Genomic DNA, 13,789 nt, shown 5'->3' with positions numbered 1-13,789 from the left:
ACGAAAACCGGTACACACCTGTATCATGGCGCAACCTTAATAAAAGTCTCTTGGCGTAATGCCCGAAACCGAACAGGAAGTCGGCCATTTTGAATTAATCGTGTCACTTTGGCGCAATTTATGCCATTCCTTCGACAGTTAATACGGCCCGAACCGTAACGTGCACCCAAGTGTGTTATACATCAAAATGTGCGTCTCCATCCTGCGACAACACGCATTACTTTTCTCTTTCAAAAGCGTTACCGTGGCGACGCTAGATGCCAAAAAGCGCGCCCACCCTTCATCTGGTTGGTTCAGACCGAAAAAACTTTGTGCCTCAAGCCCCAGAATACGGTGTGACGTACATGAACGAAAATAGGTACACACCTGTATCATGTCGCTACTTAAAGAAAAGTCTCTTGCGGCCATGGCTGAAACCGAACAGGAAGTCGGCCATTTTGAACATTCTGAATTAATCGCGTAATTTTGGAGCAATATGAGCCATTCCTTCGAGAATTAATACGGCCCGAACCGTAACGTGCACCCAGGTGTGTTATACATCAAAATGTGCGTCTCCATCCTGCGACTACGCGCATTACTTTTCTCTTTCAAAAGTGTTAACGTGGCGACGCTAGATGCGAAAAAGCGCGCGTCCCTTCATCTGATTGGTCCATATTTGATAGTTCCCCAAAAGTCACCAAATTTTGCATGCAAGGCAGGCCTGGCGATAAATTTGATATTTAATGGTTTGCATTAATGGGTGTGGCCTAACGGCTCAACAGCGCCCCCTGGAAAACTTTGTGCCTCAAGCCCCACAATACGGTTTGACGTACATGCACGAAAATCGGTACACACCTGTATCATGTCGCAACTTAAAGAAAAGTCTCTTGGCGCAATGGGCGAAACCGAACAGGAAGTCAGCCATTTTGAATTAATTGTGTATTTTGGGCGCAATTTATGCCATTCCTTCGGTAATTAATACGGCCCGAACCGTAACTTTCACCCAGGTGTGTTATACCTCAGAATGTGCGTCTCCATCCTGCGACTACGCGCATTACTTTTCTCTTTAAAAAGTGTTACCGTGGCGATGCTAGACGCCAAAAAGCACGCGTCCCCTTCATCTGATTGGTCCATATTTGATAGTTCTCCAAAAGTCACCAAATTTTGCATGCAAGCCAGGCCTGGCGATAAATTTGATATTTCATGGTTTGCATTAATGGGCGTGGCCTAACGGCTCAACAGCGCCCCCTAGAATACTTTTCTCTGCCATAACTTTTGAATGGTTTGGCATAGAGAGTCGTGGGTGGTGTCATGGGACTCAGTATTGAGTCCTTGACCATAATTGGTGAAAATTAGCCCTGCCCCTTCTTCTGATTGGTTGTCCCTATTTCCTGCTATAACATTTGAATGTTTTGACATAGAGAGTCGTGGGTGGTGTCATCGGATTCTGTATGGAGTCCTTGACCTTCATTGGCCTGAATTAGCCCCGCCCCTTCTTCTGATTGGTTGTCCCTTTTTTCTGCTATAACTTTTGAATGGTTTGACATAGAGAGTGGGTGGTGTCATTTCTGATATGCTTATGGAGGGCGGTGGCCGTGAGTGCGAGGGCCCGTTCATCGCTGCTTGCAGCTTTAATTAGGGCCCGAGCACCTTCAGTGCGAAGGCCCTATTGTATCTGTAGGAATTTTTTTTTTTCTTTCTTTTTTCTTCTGACGAAAGGAGGGCCTTTTTGCCCCCCTAAACGTGCCCAAAAAGTCACCAAATTTTGCATGCAAGTCAGGCCTGGCGAAAAATTTGATATTTAATGGTTTGCATTAATGGGCGTGCCAAAATGGCTCAACAGCGCCCCCCGGAAAACTTTGTGCCTCAAGCCCCAGAATGCGGTATGTCGTACACGCACGAAAATCGGTACACACCTGTATCATGGCGCAACTGAAAGAAAAGTCTCTTGGCGTCATGCCCGAAACCGAACAGGAAGTCGGCCATTTTGAATTAGTTGTGTCATTTTGGCGAAATTTATGCCATTCCCTCGAAAGTTAATTCAGCCCGAACCGTAACGTGCACCCAAGTGTGTTATACATCAAAATGTGCGTCTCCATCCTGCGACTACACGCATTACTTTTCTCTTTCAAAAGCGTTACCGTGGCGACGCTAGACGCCAAAAAGCGCGGCCACCCTTCATCTGGTTGGTTCAGACAGAAAAAACTTTGCGCCTCAAGCCCCATAATACGGTTTGACGTACATGAACGAAAATCGGTACACACCTGTATCATGTCGCAACTAAAAGAAAAGTCTCTTGGCGCCATGGCCGAAACCGAACAGGAAGTCGACCATTTTGAACATTCTGAATTAATTGCGTAATTTTGGAGCAATATATGCCATTCCTTCGAGAGTTAATTCAGCCCGAACCGTATCGTAAACCCAGATGTGTTATACATCAAAATGTGCGTCTCCATCCTGCGACTACACGCATTACTTTTCTCTTTCAAAAGTGTTACCGTGGCGACGCTAGACGCCAACAAGCGGACCCCCCCTTCATCTGATTGGTCCATATTTGATAGTTCCCCAAAAGGCACCAAATTTGGCATGGAAGCCAGGCCTGGCGATAAATTTGATATTTACTGGTTTACATTAATGGGCGTGGCAAAATGGCTCAACAGCGCCCCCCGGAAAACTTTGTGCCTCAAGCCCCACAATACGGTTTGACGTACATGCACGAAAATCGCTACACACCTGTATCATGTCACAACTAAAAGAAAAGTCTCTTGGCGCCATGGCCGAAACCGAACAGGAAGTCGGCCATTTTGAATAAATTGTGTCATTTTGGCGAAATTTATGCCATTCCTTCGGCAGTTAATTCAGCCCGAACCGTAACGTGCACCCAGGTGTGTTATACATAAAAATGTGCGTCTACATCCTGCGACACCACGCATTACTTTTCTCTTTCAAAAGTGTTACCGTGGCGACGCTAGACGCCAAAAGGCGTGTCCCCCCTTCATGTGATTGGTCCATATTTGATAGTTCTCCAAAAGTCACCAAATTTTGCATGCAAGCCAGACTTGGCGATAAATTTGATATTTCATGGTTTGCATTAATGGGCGTGGCCTAACGGCTCAACAGCGCCCCCTAGAATAATTTTATCTGCCATAACTTTTGAATGGTTTGACATAGGAAGTCGTGGGTGGTGTCATGGGACTCTGTAATGAGTCCTTAAGCTTCGTTGGCCTTAATTAGCCCCGCCCCTTCTTCTGATTGGTTGTCCCGATTTTCTGCTATAACATTGGAATGGTTTGACATAGAGAGTCCTGGGTGGTGTCATGATGACACCACCCAGGACAGGGGCGGATCTATGGGTGGGCCTGGATGGGCACAGGCCCACCCAGATTGACAGCTTGCCCACCCAGTAAGATTCATGGAAAAAAAAAAAAAAAAATTTTTTTTTTTTTTTTTTCATAATAATTCATGATCAGTTACCATTGTGTCTGCCTTAAAAGTGTAACTGTGTAACTATTTTCTTGTTAACATTTAGAATTAAAAATAAAAAAATATAAAAAACGAACTTCCCAGATTTTTTTACACAATATTATTTGTACGCACATCTGAACTTGTAAAAAATCAGGCCCACCCAAATTTTTTTACATTCTGGCTCCGCCACTGGTGTCATCAGATTCTTTATGGAGTCCTTGACCTTCATTGGCCTTAATTAGCCCCGCCCCTTCTTCTGATTGGTTGTCCCTTTTTTCTGCTATAACTTTTGAATGGTTTGACATAGGAAGTCGTGGGTGGTCTCGTTTCTGATATGCTTATGGGGGGCGGTGGCCGTGAGTGCGAGGGCCCGTTCATCGCTGCTTGCAGCTTTAATTATTATTATTATTATTATTTTCCTGACAAAGTGAAGGCCTTTTTGCCCCCCTTAACATGCCCAAAAAGTCACCAAATTTTGCACCCTAGTCAGGCCTGGCGAAAAATTTGATATTTAAAGGTTTGCATTAATGGGCGTGGCAAAATGGCTCAACAGCGCCCCCCGGAAAACTTTGTGCCTCAAGCCCCACGATACGGTTTGACGTACATGCACGAAAATCGGTAGACACCTGTATCATGGCGCAACTTAAAGAAAAGTCTCTTGGGGTCATGTCGAGAAACCGAACAGGAAGTTGGCCATTTTGAATTAATCGTGTCATTTTGGCGAAATTTATGCCTTCCTTCGGCAGTTAATTCAGCCCGAACCGTAACGTTCCCCCAAGTGTGTTATACATCGAAATGTGCGTCTCCATCCTCCGACCCCACGCATTACTTTTCTCTTTCGAAAGCGGTACCGTGGCGACGCTAGACGCCAAAAAGCGCGCCCACCCTTCATCTGATTGGTTCAGACAGAAAAAACTTTGCGCCTCAAGCCCCATAATACGGTTTGACGTACATGAACGAAAATCGGTACACACCTGTATCATGTCACAACTAAAAGAAAAGTCTCTTGGCGCCATGGCCGAAACCGAACAGGAAGTCGGCCATTTTGAACATTCTGAATTAATTGCGTAATTTTGGAGCAATATATGCCATTCCTTCGAGAGTTAATTCAGCCCGAACCGTATCGTGAACCCAGATGTGTTATACATCAAAATGTGCGTCTCCATCCTGCGACTACACGCATTACTTTTCTCTTTCCAAAGTGTTACCTTGGCGACGCTAGACGGCAACAAGCGCACCCCTCCTTCATCTGATTGGTCCATATTTGATAGTTCCCCAAAAGGCACCAAATTTGGCACGCAAGCCAGAACTGGCGATAAATGTGATATTTCATGGTTTGCATTAATGGGCGTGGCAAAATTGCTCAACAGCGCCCCCCGGAAAACTTTGTGCCTCAAGCCCCACAATACGGTTTGACGTACATGCACGAAAATCGCTATACACCTGTATCATGGCACAGCTTAAAGAAAAGTCTCTTGGAGCCATGGCCGAAACCGAACAGGAAGTCGGCCATTTTGAAATCTGATTGGTCCATATTTGATAGTTCTCCAAAAGTCACCAAATTTTGCATGCAAGACAGACTTGGCGATAAATTTGATATTTCATGGTTTGCATTAATGGGCGTGGCAAAATTGCTCAACAGCGCCCCCCGGAAAACTTTGTGCCTCAAGCCCCACAATACGGTTTGACGTACATGCACGAAAATCGCTATACACCTGTATCATGGCACAGCTTAAAGAAAAGTCTCTTGGAGCCATGGCCGAAACCGAACAGGAAGTCGGCCATTTTGAAATCTGATTGGTCCATATTTGATAGTTCTCCAAAAGTCACCAAATTTTGCATGCAAGACAGACTTGGCGATAAATTTGATATTTCATGGTTTGCATTAATGGGCGTGGCCTAACGGCTCAACAGCGCCCCCTAGAATACTTTTCTCTGCCATAACTTTTGAATGGTTTGACATAGGAAGTTGTGGGTGGTGTCATGGGACTCTGTATGGAGTCGTTGAGCTTCGTTGGCCTTAATTAGCCCCGCCCCTTCTTCTGATTGGTTGTCCCGATTTTCTGCTATATCTTTGGAATGGTTTGACATAGAGAGTCGTGGCTGGTGTCATCAGATTCTTTATGGAGTCCTTGACCTTCATTGGCCTGAATTAGCCCCGCCCCTTCTTCTGATTGGTTGTCCCTTTTTTCTGCTATAACTTTTGAATGGTTTGACATAGGAAGTCGTGGGTGGTGTCATGGGACTCTGTAATGAGTTCTTAAGCTTCGTTGGCCTTAATTAGCCCCGCCCCTTCTTCTGATTGGTTGTCCCGATTTTCTGCTATAACTTTGGAATGGTTTGACATAGAGAGTCGTGGGTGGTGTCATCAGATTCTGTATGGAGTCCTTGACCTTCATTGGCCTGAATTAGCCCCGCCCCTTCTTCTGATTGTTTGTCCTTTTTTTATAATAAAATCGCCGCGAGCCGCCAGTCGCTCTCGCGCTGACTCCCGCTTCCTGATTCAAACATCTGCCGGCCCCGACCCCTGACCAATCAGTGGCAAGTAGGGTGATGACGGCCCCGCCCCCCGACCAATCAGTGGCGAGTAGGGTGATGACGGCCCCGCCCCCCGACCAATCAGTGGCGAGTATGGTGATGACGGCCCCGCCCCCCGACCAATCAGTGGCGAGTAGGGTGATGACGGCCCCGCCCCCCGACCAATCAGTGGCGAGTATGGTGATGACGGCCCCGTACCCCGACCAATCAGTGGCGAGTAGGGTGATGACGGCCCCGCCCCCCGACCAATCAGTTCCCTGTAATGTGGTGACCTCAGAAATATTCCCGGCTCAGCCCGGTTACAACCTTGGCAGAATGGTTACAGAAAAAGTAATAATTAAAATAGTAGGGTTTTACTAATATTTATAACTTACAAATATTTAAAAAATTAGGAAAAAAAAGTTCCAGTCTTTTATCGCTATGTTGGTCTGTCCTAAGCCGGTAGGTCAAATGAAAAGAATAGCTGAGACTTAGCTCAGCCAGATTATTGCGGTCTTTGGTGCCAGAGGTTGGGAGTTCAAGCCTGGGAATATGCCGAAATTTTTGTCAGCAATTTTTGTGTTTTTTTTACATCAAAATGTTCGTCTCTGTCCTGTGACGACGCACATTACTTCTCTCTTTCAAAAGTGTTACCGTGGCGACGCTAGACGCGAAAAAGCGCTCGTCCCCTTCAACTGATTGGTCCATATTTGATAGTTCTCCAAAAGTCACCAAATTTTGCATGCAAGCAAGGCCTGGCGATACATTTGATATTTCATGGTTTGCATTAATGGGCGTTGCCTAACGGCTCAACAGCGCCCCCTAGAATACTTTTCTCTGCCATAACTTTTGAATGGTTTGACATAAAGAGTCGTGGGTGGTGTCATGGGACTCGGTATTGAGTCCTTGACCTTCATTGGCCTGAATTAGCCCCGCCCCTTCTTCTGATTGGTTGTCCCGATTTTCTGCCATAACTTTTGAATGGTTTGACATAGAGAGTCGTGGGTGGTGTCATCAGACTCTGTATGGAGTCCTTGACCTTCATTGGCCTGAATTAGCCCCGCCCCTTCTTCTGATTGGTTGTTCCTTTTTTCTGCTATAACTTTTCAATGGTTTGACATAGAGAGTCGTGGGTGGTGTCATTTCTGATATGCTTATGGGGGGCGGTGGACGTGAGTGCGAGGGCCCGTTCATCGCTGCTTGCAGCTTTAATTATTCTTTGGTTTTTAATCCAGCATGAGAGTTGTGTGGTCTCTGTCTTGTCTTTTATGTTTCTGAATCACTGGTTGTTTTCTGTCTGGTGTGTTTTTATTTCATGCTTTTATGTGCTCTTATCTATTTTACTCTGTTTTTAGTTTTTACTATTTTATTATGTCTTGCTTTAATCATTGTGCAGCACTTTGATAACCCTGTTGTTTTTTAAAATGTGCTATATAAATAAAGTGGATTGGATTGGAAACAGAGTCAGAACCAGGCTCATGAATTTGAAGCTACTTGTTGATTCCCTATGCAAAGCACAGCACAATTATTTATTATTATTATTATATTATTATTATTATTATTTGATATATTTAATATATATTATTATTTATTATTTGCACAGTACAATTCAGAACAAGGTAATTCAAAGTGCTTTACATCATCATTAAAGCGGCAAGACACAATCAAACAGTAAATAACAAATAAAATGATAAGAAAAGAGGTCAAATAATAAAAAGCACAATTTGTTAAAAAGTAAGGACAGTAGAGTACAGCAGGTACACTATTCACACACCATGGTTGAAAAAGTTAGTTGTCAGCTCTTTAGTTCTATGTCTATGTAACAATAAAACCAAAATTGAATTGTTTGGCTTGAATGCCCAGCGCCATGTTGCTGAATGGACTCCGGTACGGAGGAAGTCTGAGGACTCCACGTGCTCTTGGTTACTTATTTACCCACGATGGATTAATTTTGTTACGTACCAGCTCTGCTAAGAGAACCGGAGTTACAGGACTAGGGGGATGCTCGGTGGTTGATCTTGGGAAGAACCCTGATGATGATGAGTTCCCAACACCTGCCTCGTCTTTACCTAGTAGATATACAGATTTGGACCAGAAGCAGCTCAGATGATCACAAGCTCTTCCTTCCATGTTGGGGTCTGTTTGCCCTGGTAGAACAGTTGGTTAAGCTGAAGCCGGCATCTGCTTAGGCCACGCTGCCTGATCTCAGCTGTGAACACTGGTCATTTTAACTATAAGTTTGTCTGTTGGATTGTTTCTATCATTAATGTTTGGCTGATAACAAATCAGATTTTAACGACTGAATAAATGCCACACCAGATGTACAGTATTTTATATTATTATTGTTGATTAACGGAATTTAGTGTTAACATTAATTTTCCAGAAGCTTTTAGCCAAATGGGACTGAATATCTCAAACAGTGACACTCTGATAGGTAAGTTGGGAAGTGAACCAGCAACCTTCAGGTTCAAATACACTATCTCCACCTCTTGAGCTCCAGCAGCTGACAGATATGATCCCGTGTAGATCCAGTAACTGTTGTTGGTCTAGTCCAGGGGTCGGCAACCCGCAGCTCTAGAGCCGCATGCAGCTCTTTAGCGCCGCCCAAGTGGCTCCTGGAGCTTTTTCACATGGTTTCTGTAGGAGGACAAACATGACACAAACATTCTTAACGTTTTCCAATGCTGTAAAAATGTGTAGAATTTTCAACATTTCTATTAACGAAGATTTGTACGGAAGAGTATTAGGGCCATGCAGGAGAAAAAATATTTGAGAGGGGAAGATTTTTTTTTATTGTGCACTTCAAGAAAAAAGTCAAAATGTCAAGAAAAAAGTCAAAATGTCGAGAAAAAAGTCAAAATGTCAAGAAAAAAGTTTAAATGTCGAGAAAAAAGTCGAAATTTCGAGAAAAAAGTCGAAATGATGAGAAAAAAGTTGAACTTTCGAGATTAATGTTGAAATACAATTTCGAGAAAAAAGTGGAAAAGTGTAGAATAATGTTGAAATATAATTTTGAGAAAAAGTTGAAATGTTGTGGAAAAAAGTCAAAATTTCGTGAATAAAGTTGAAATGTTGAGAAAAATGCGAAATTTTGACTTTATTCTTGAAATTGTATTTCAACATTAATCTCGACATTTTGACTTTTTTCTCAAAGTGCACAATACAAAAAAATCTTCCCCCTCAAATATTTTTTCTCCTGCATGGCCCTAATACTCTTCCGTAGAGGCTAGCAAGAAGTTGTCCGATAACAAAACGGTCATGTGGAAAGACATTAAAATGCAAATTTTGCAGCCGAGGACCCAGTTCTAACTAATATAGAAACATGCAGCATGTGTTGTCTTCATTCTAAGGCTTATACAAGACTTTTCATTTTTTGCGGCTCCAGACATATTTGTTTTTTGTGTTTTTGGTCCAATATGGCTCCTTCAACATTTTGGGTTGCCGACCCCTGATCTAAGCAGTGAGTGTTTGTTTTTTCTCTGAAGGCTTTCTATCCTGCCAACAAGGACGTGGCTCTGCAGTACGGCGACACCGTTGCTGCCAGATGTGTGTTTACTGGGGAGGGAAGAACCAGCAAAACTTATATTGGGTGAGTTCTGTAACGCCACACAACTACTTACTCTTTCTGGGTTACTGTACTTGGTATCGTCAGTATTCATACATGCAGTGAGAAACTGTTTCGCTAAGCCCCTAGGACTGACATTTCTTAATTCAAGGTATTTCTTCAAGTGTCCAGTGAAGGGGCAATTCTAGTTCTTTTTAAAATGTGAACAATATTAAGCTACATTTATATTGCACTTTTCTAAACAATGTAATGAGCTGCTTAACATGCCAGCAGAGAATTACATTCATTTGATAAAGATTATAAAGACAATTAAAGCTGCAAGCAGCGATGAACGGGCCCTCTTACTCATGGCCAAGCATATCAGGGCCTGATAGGCTGAAGAAAATGGCATAAATTTCGCCAAAATGACCACGATTAATTCAAAATGTTAAAAATGGCCGACTTCCTGCTGGGTTTCGGCCATGGCGCCAAGAGACTTTTCTTTAAGTTGCCCCATGATACAGGTGTGTACCGATTTTCGTGCATGTACGTCAAACCATATTGTGGGGCTTGAGGCACAAAGTTTTCTAGGGGGCGCTGTTGAGCCATTTTGCTCATTTTTTTCCCCACATGCGGAGACCAGAGGAAACGTAGTGTGTGTGCGTTAGAAAACATGACGGTCATGGGCCAAGAGAAGGCGAGTTTCGCAACGTGGAGATATTGTCATTACAGTAATCCCTGGTTTTTCGTAGCGGTTACATTCCAAAAAGAACCCGTGATAAGTGAAATTCTTTTTACAATTATTATAGAAGGCTTCAAATTGCGGAGATCAGCCCCGGCTCACACGTATTCCACTGCTCTTCTGAACCGCTGCATCCCGACTCTGTAGCGTCTTTTTCTCCTAAAGCCGCGGTGCAGGTGTGTTTTTTCCAGAGAAGAAAATAGTTATGGGTCGTTTTGTCGCTCTTTTTTCTTCTGGGCAAAAAGATTCTTATAAACCAACATGCCACCATGGATTATATCTGAGACTGTAATGAACGATTCATCAAAGGCTCCCGTTGTTGAGCTGCTGCTGAAGCTCATTGGCCGTTCTCAGCATCGTTGCTAAGCAACCAACGTTGTTGACACAGGAAGTGAAGAAGTGGGGAGACTGTTTAGAATGCAGAACACGATGGACAATGCAAATCCATACAGAACCTGCTGAAATGAAGGCTAGAGGGGATTAATGGGAGCATTTAAAATAATGTTTTTATTTAAAGTAACTAAATAGTTACTTTTCATAGTAACACATTACTAAGGTCTAAGTAACTGAGTTACCAACTTTTTTAATGAAGTAACTAGTAACGGTAACTAGTTACTATTCTTCAGTAACTAGCACCACACTGGACATAAGTAAACATTTAGACCAGGCTTACTGGACTTTCCCTCCATCATTCTTTCATGTCCTCTTTAGTCTGTTCAGGGTCCAGGGGGCAGTTGTCGTCCCCGCAGCGCCCAGGTAGAACGCAGGGCTTATTTACATATGATTTACTGTATAAATATGGCTCCTAGTTGAGCTCACAGAGTGAATTTGGGCTGCGTATAGTGAGTGACAATTTTTCTTTCTCTCCTTTTTATATTTTATTTTGTTGGCAGTGGAACCTCCAGTGATGAAATGTGCAACTTCTACATCATGTACTACATGGACAGCAAACATGCTTTTCCCTTCATGAACTGCATGGAGACAGGCTCCAAAGAGCTTTTCAGACACATTCCAGCTGAAGCCAATGTTCCCATCGCTGTGAGCCCAGGTCACATGAGCGCTGGGATGCATGGAGGACACACGGCAGGTATGAAGCTTTCAAGTTTGCATGGCCTTACATTTTTTTGTGAGTGAGGGATTCAGAAGTTTGGAGATGTCTGTTCATTCCCCATGATGGGGTATCTCTGAGCTTTTGACCGCTGCTATACGCAGGTTTACTTTGTTAAACCCTTTATTTTTCTTTATAGAGTTTTTTTCCAACCAAAAAAAGACTGTATCCACCTGACAGGCCTGGACTCCAGCTTTTACTGGATCATCATATTAAAGCTACCCACATGCCTTTTAAAAACAGTTTCTGAGAGTGTTTATGCATTAAATACTATTTTTTTTTTGGTCGGTTTATTTTCTAGATACATTTTATCGGTTCATTGTAGACATTGTAGACATTGTAACCATCATACTTGTGTCTGTAGATATAAAATGTCAAACTACGTAATCACTGATTTAATGTTGCATGTCTTTGTGAAAACATCCTCTTGCTCTGCAGGTGGGGTGTAGGGGTGGGGTTTACCTGCTGGTTGATGCAGCTGACGTTGCTCCTTTTGTTGTTTCTTTCATTCTGTAAAGACGACCGGCAGCTCCTGGAGGCCAGCAGAGCAGAGCAGGTTCTGGATCAGGGTGAGACCAGAGATGAGTGAGCAACACAAGTCCTCCATCCACCCATCCATCCATCCATCCATCCATCCATCCATCCATCCATCCATCCATCCATCCATCCATCCATCCATCCATCCATCCATCCATCCACCCACCCATCCATCCATCCATCCATCCATCCATCCATCCATCCATCCACCCATCATCCACCCAACATCCATCCATCCATCCACCCATCCACCCATCATCCATCCATCATCCATCCACCCATCATCCATCCATCCATCCATCCATCCACCCTTCCATCCACCCATCATCCATCCATCCATCCATCCACCCTTCCATCCATCCATCCATCCATCCACCCATCATCCATCCACCCATCATCCATCCATCCATCCACCCCTCCCTCCCTCCCTCCCTCCCTCCATCCCTCCCTCCCAGGGTCATGGGGATCAGCTGGGGTCCATCTCAGCTTGGTTCAGGCAGTAAGAAGGGGTTCCACCCTGCACAGGTCACCAGTGCATCATAGGGACTCACATAAACAAACAGCCACACACACTCACATTCAGCCTCTTCTACAGGTAATCACAATCATCAGTTAACCTGAGGTGCATGAGGTGCATGCTTTTGGACTGTGGGAGGAAGCCAGAGTACCCAGAGAAAACCCATGCAAGTACTGGGAGAACATGCAAACTCCACACAGAAAGACTCCCGCTGGAAGTTGAACCAGGAACCCTCTTGCTGTGAACAGGCAAACATGATTAAATAAATAAAAAAAAAAAAATCTTATCATTGTTTCATCAACTTATTTACAAATTAATAAAAAAAGCACTATGATTGTATGTCCTCCTCTAGAATGGTGTTTTATTCTTTACAGTTGGGGGGGAAACAACTGGGTGTTAATTAAAACTATTCAATAAATGTAAGTAAGCTAAATATAAAGTCTGGACATATTTGTATAGATTTACTGAGACACACATGCGCTATAAATGCATGCATACTTGCACACACACACAACCTCATACACTTACTCGTGGCATACACTCGTATGTTTTCTTGAGGTTTTAGTTGATATTTCCTTGAGTCTGCTTATGGCTTGAGAGTAGAAACTGTTCAGAAGTCTGCTTGTTACCTGAGTGTGGTAGCGCCTCCTGATGGCGACCGTTCAAACAAATGATAGACTGGATGAGGTGGGTCCTTAAAGATGTTTTTGGTTTTAAGAAGAAAGTGGAAGTAAAAGTGCCTCATAAGTAGGTGTGAGATTACTAGGTGTTTGCTATAAACTCTATGTTTTGTTGATCATATTTACATCCATCAACAGGACTCTTAATTACAATAATAAACACAGATTTCCCAGCCACCGACCCACCTGGGGTTGTGTTGCAGGGGCAGTAGTTTAAACAGGTAAACCCACATTATCTCTTCCTGAACACTTCACCCAGCTCATTTTGTGGGGATCCCAAGATATTCTCAGGCTAGCTGAAAGACATAATCCCTCCAGCATGTTCCGGGTCTTCTTTGGGGCCTGGACTGCTCTCTCTCCAACATATATTTGGGGGGTTAACTTATTGCTCTCCGGGGAGTAATAAAGTCGTTTTCAATTGAATTTAATTACATCCAACATAATAAAAGAACTACACAACCACCATGTAACTTACACCATACACCACCCCATGCTACACAAACACCACATCTGTCACGGTCTTTGTCCTTATGTTCTTCACTGTTGATGATTTTAGTCCTCTGTGACAGAATCAGTATCGGCTCCCAATAAGCATCACTGTTGTCGTGCTGTTCTGCTTGTCAGTCTTTCACTCCATTCTTCATTTATTCATGAACAACCAATATACTTGCACCCCTCGACTTGGGAGGGCACTTCACCT

The 13,789-nt window shown here is 43.5% G+C and overlaps 1 protein-coding gene across 1 annotated transcript in view; it reads left to right on the top strand.

The window, feature by feature from the left end:
* pam (peptidylglycine alpha-amidating monooxygenase) overlaps positions 1-13,789 on the top strand; it is a 61,183-nt gene that overhangs the window by 31,006 nt on the left and 16,388 nt on the right. Inside the window, exons 12-14 of the mRNA XM_061734570.1 lie at positions 9,447-9,550; positions 11,141-11,334; positions 11,874-11,924. Of these exons, the coding sequence (XP_061590554.1) occupies positions 9,447-9,550; positions 11,141-11,334; positions 11,874-11,924 (349 nt within the window). The remainder of the gene's footprint in view (positions 1-9,446; positions 9,551-11,140; positions 11,335-11,873; positions 11,925-13,789) is intronic.

Source organism: Cololabis saira, chromosome 11 (genome assembly GCF_033807715.1).
Source record: "Cololabis saira isolate AMF1-May2022 chromosome 11, fColSai1.1, whole genome shotgun sequence".
NCBI classification, from domain to species: Eukaryota; Metazoa; Chordata; class Actinopteri; order Beloniformes; family Belonidae; genus Cololabis; species Cololabis saira.
This window is presented reverse-complemented; position numbering and strand designations above follow the sequence as displayed.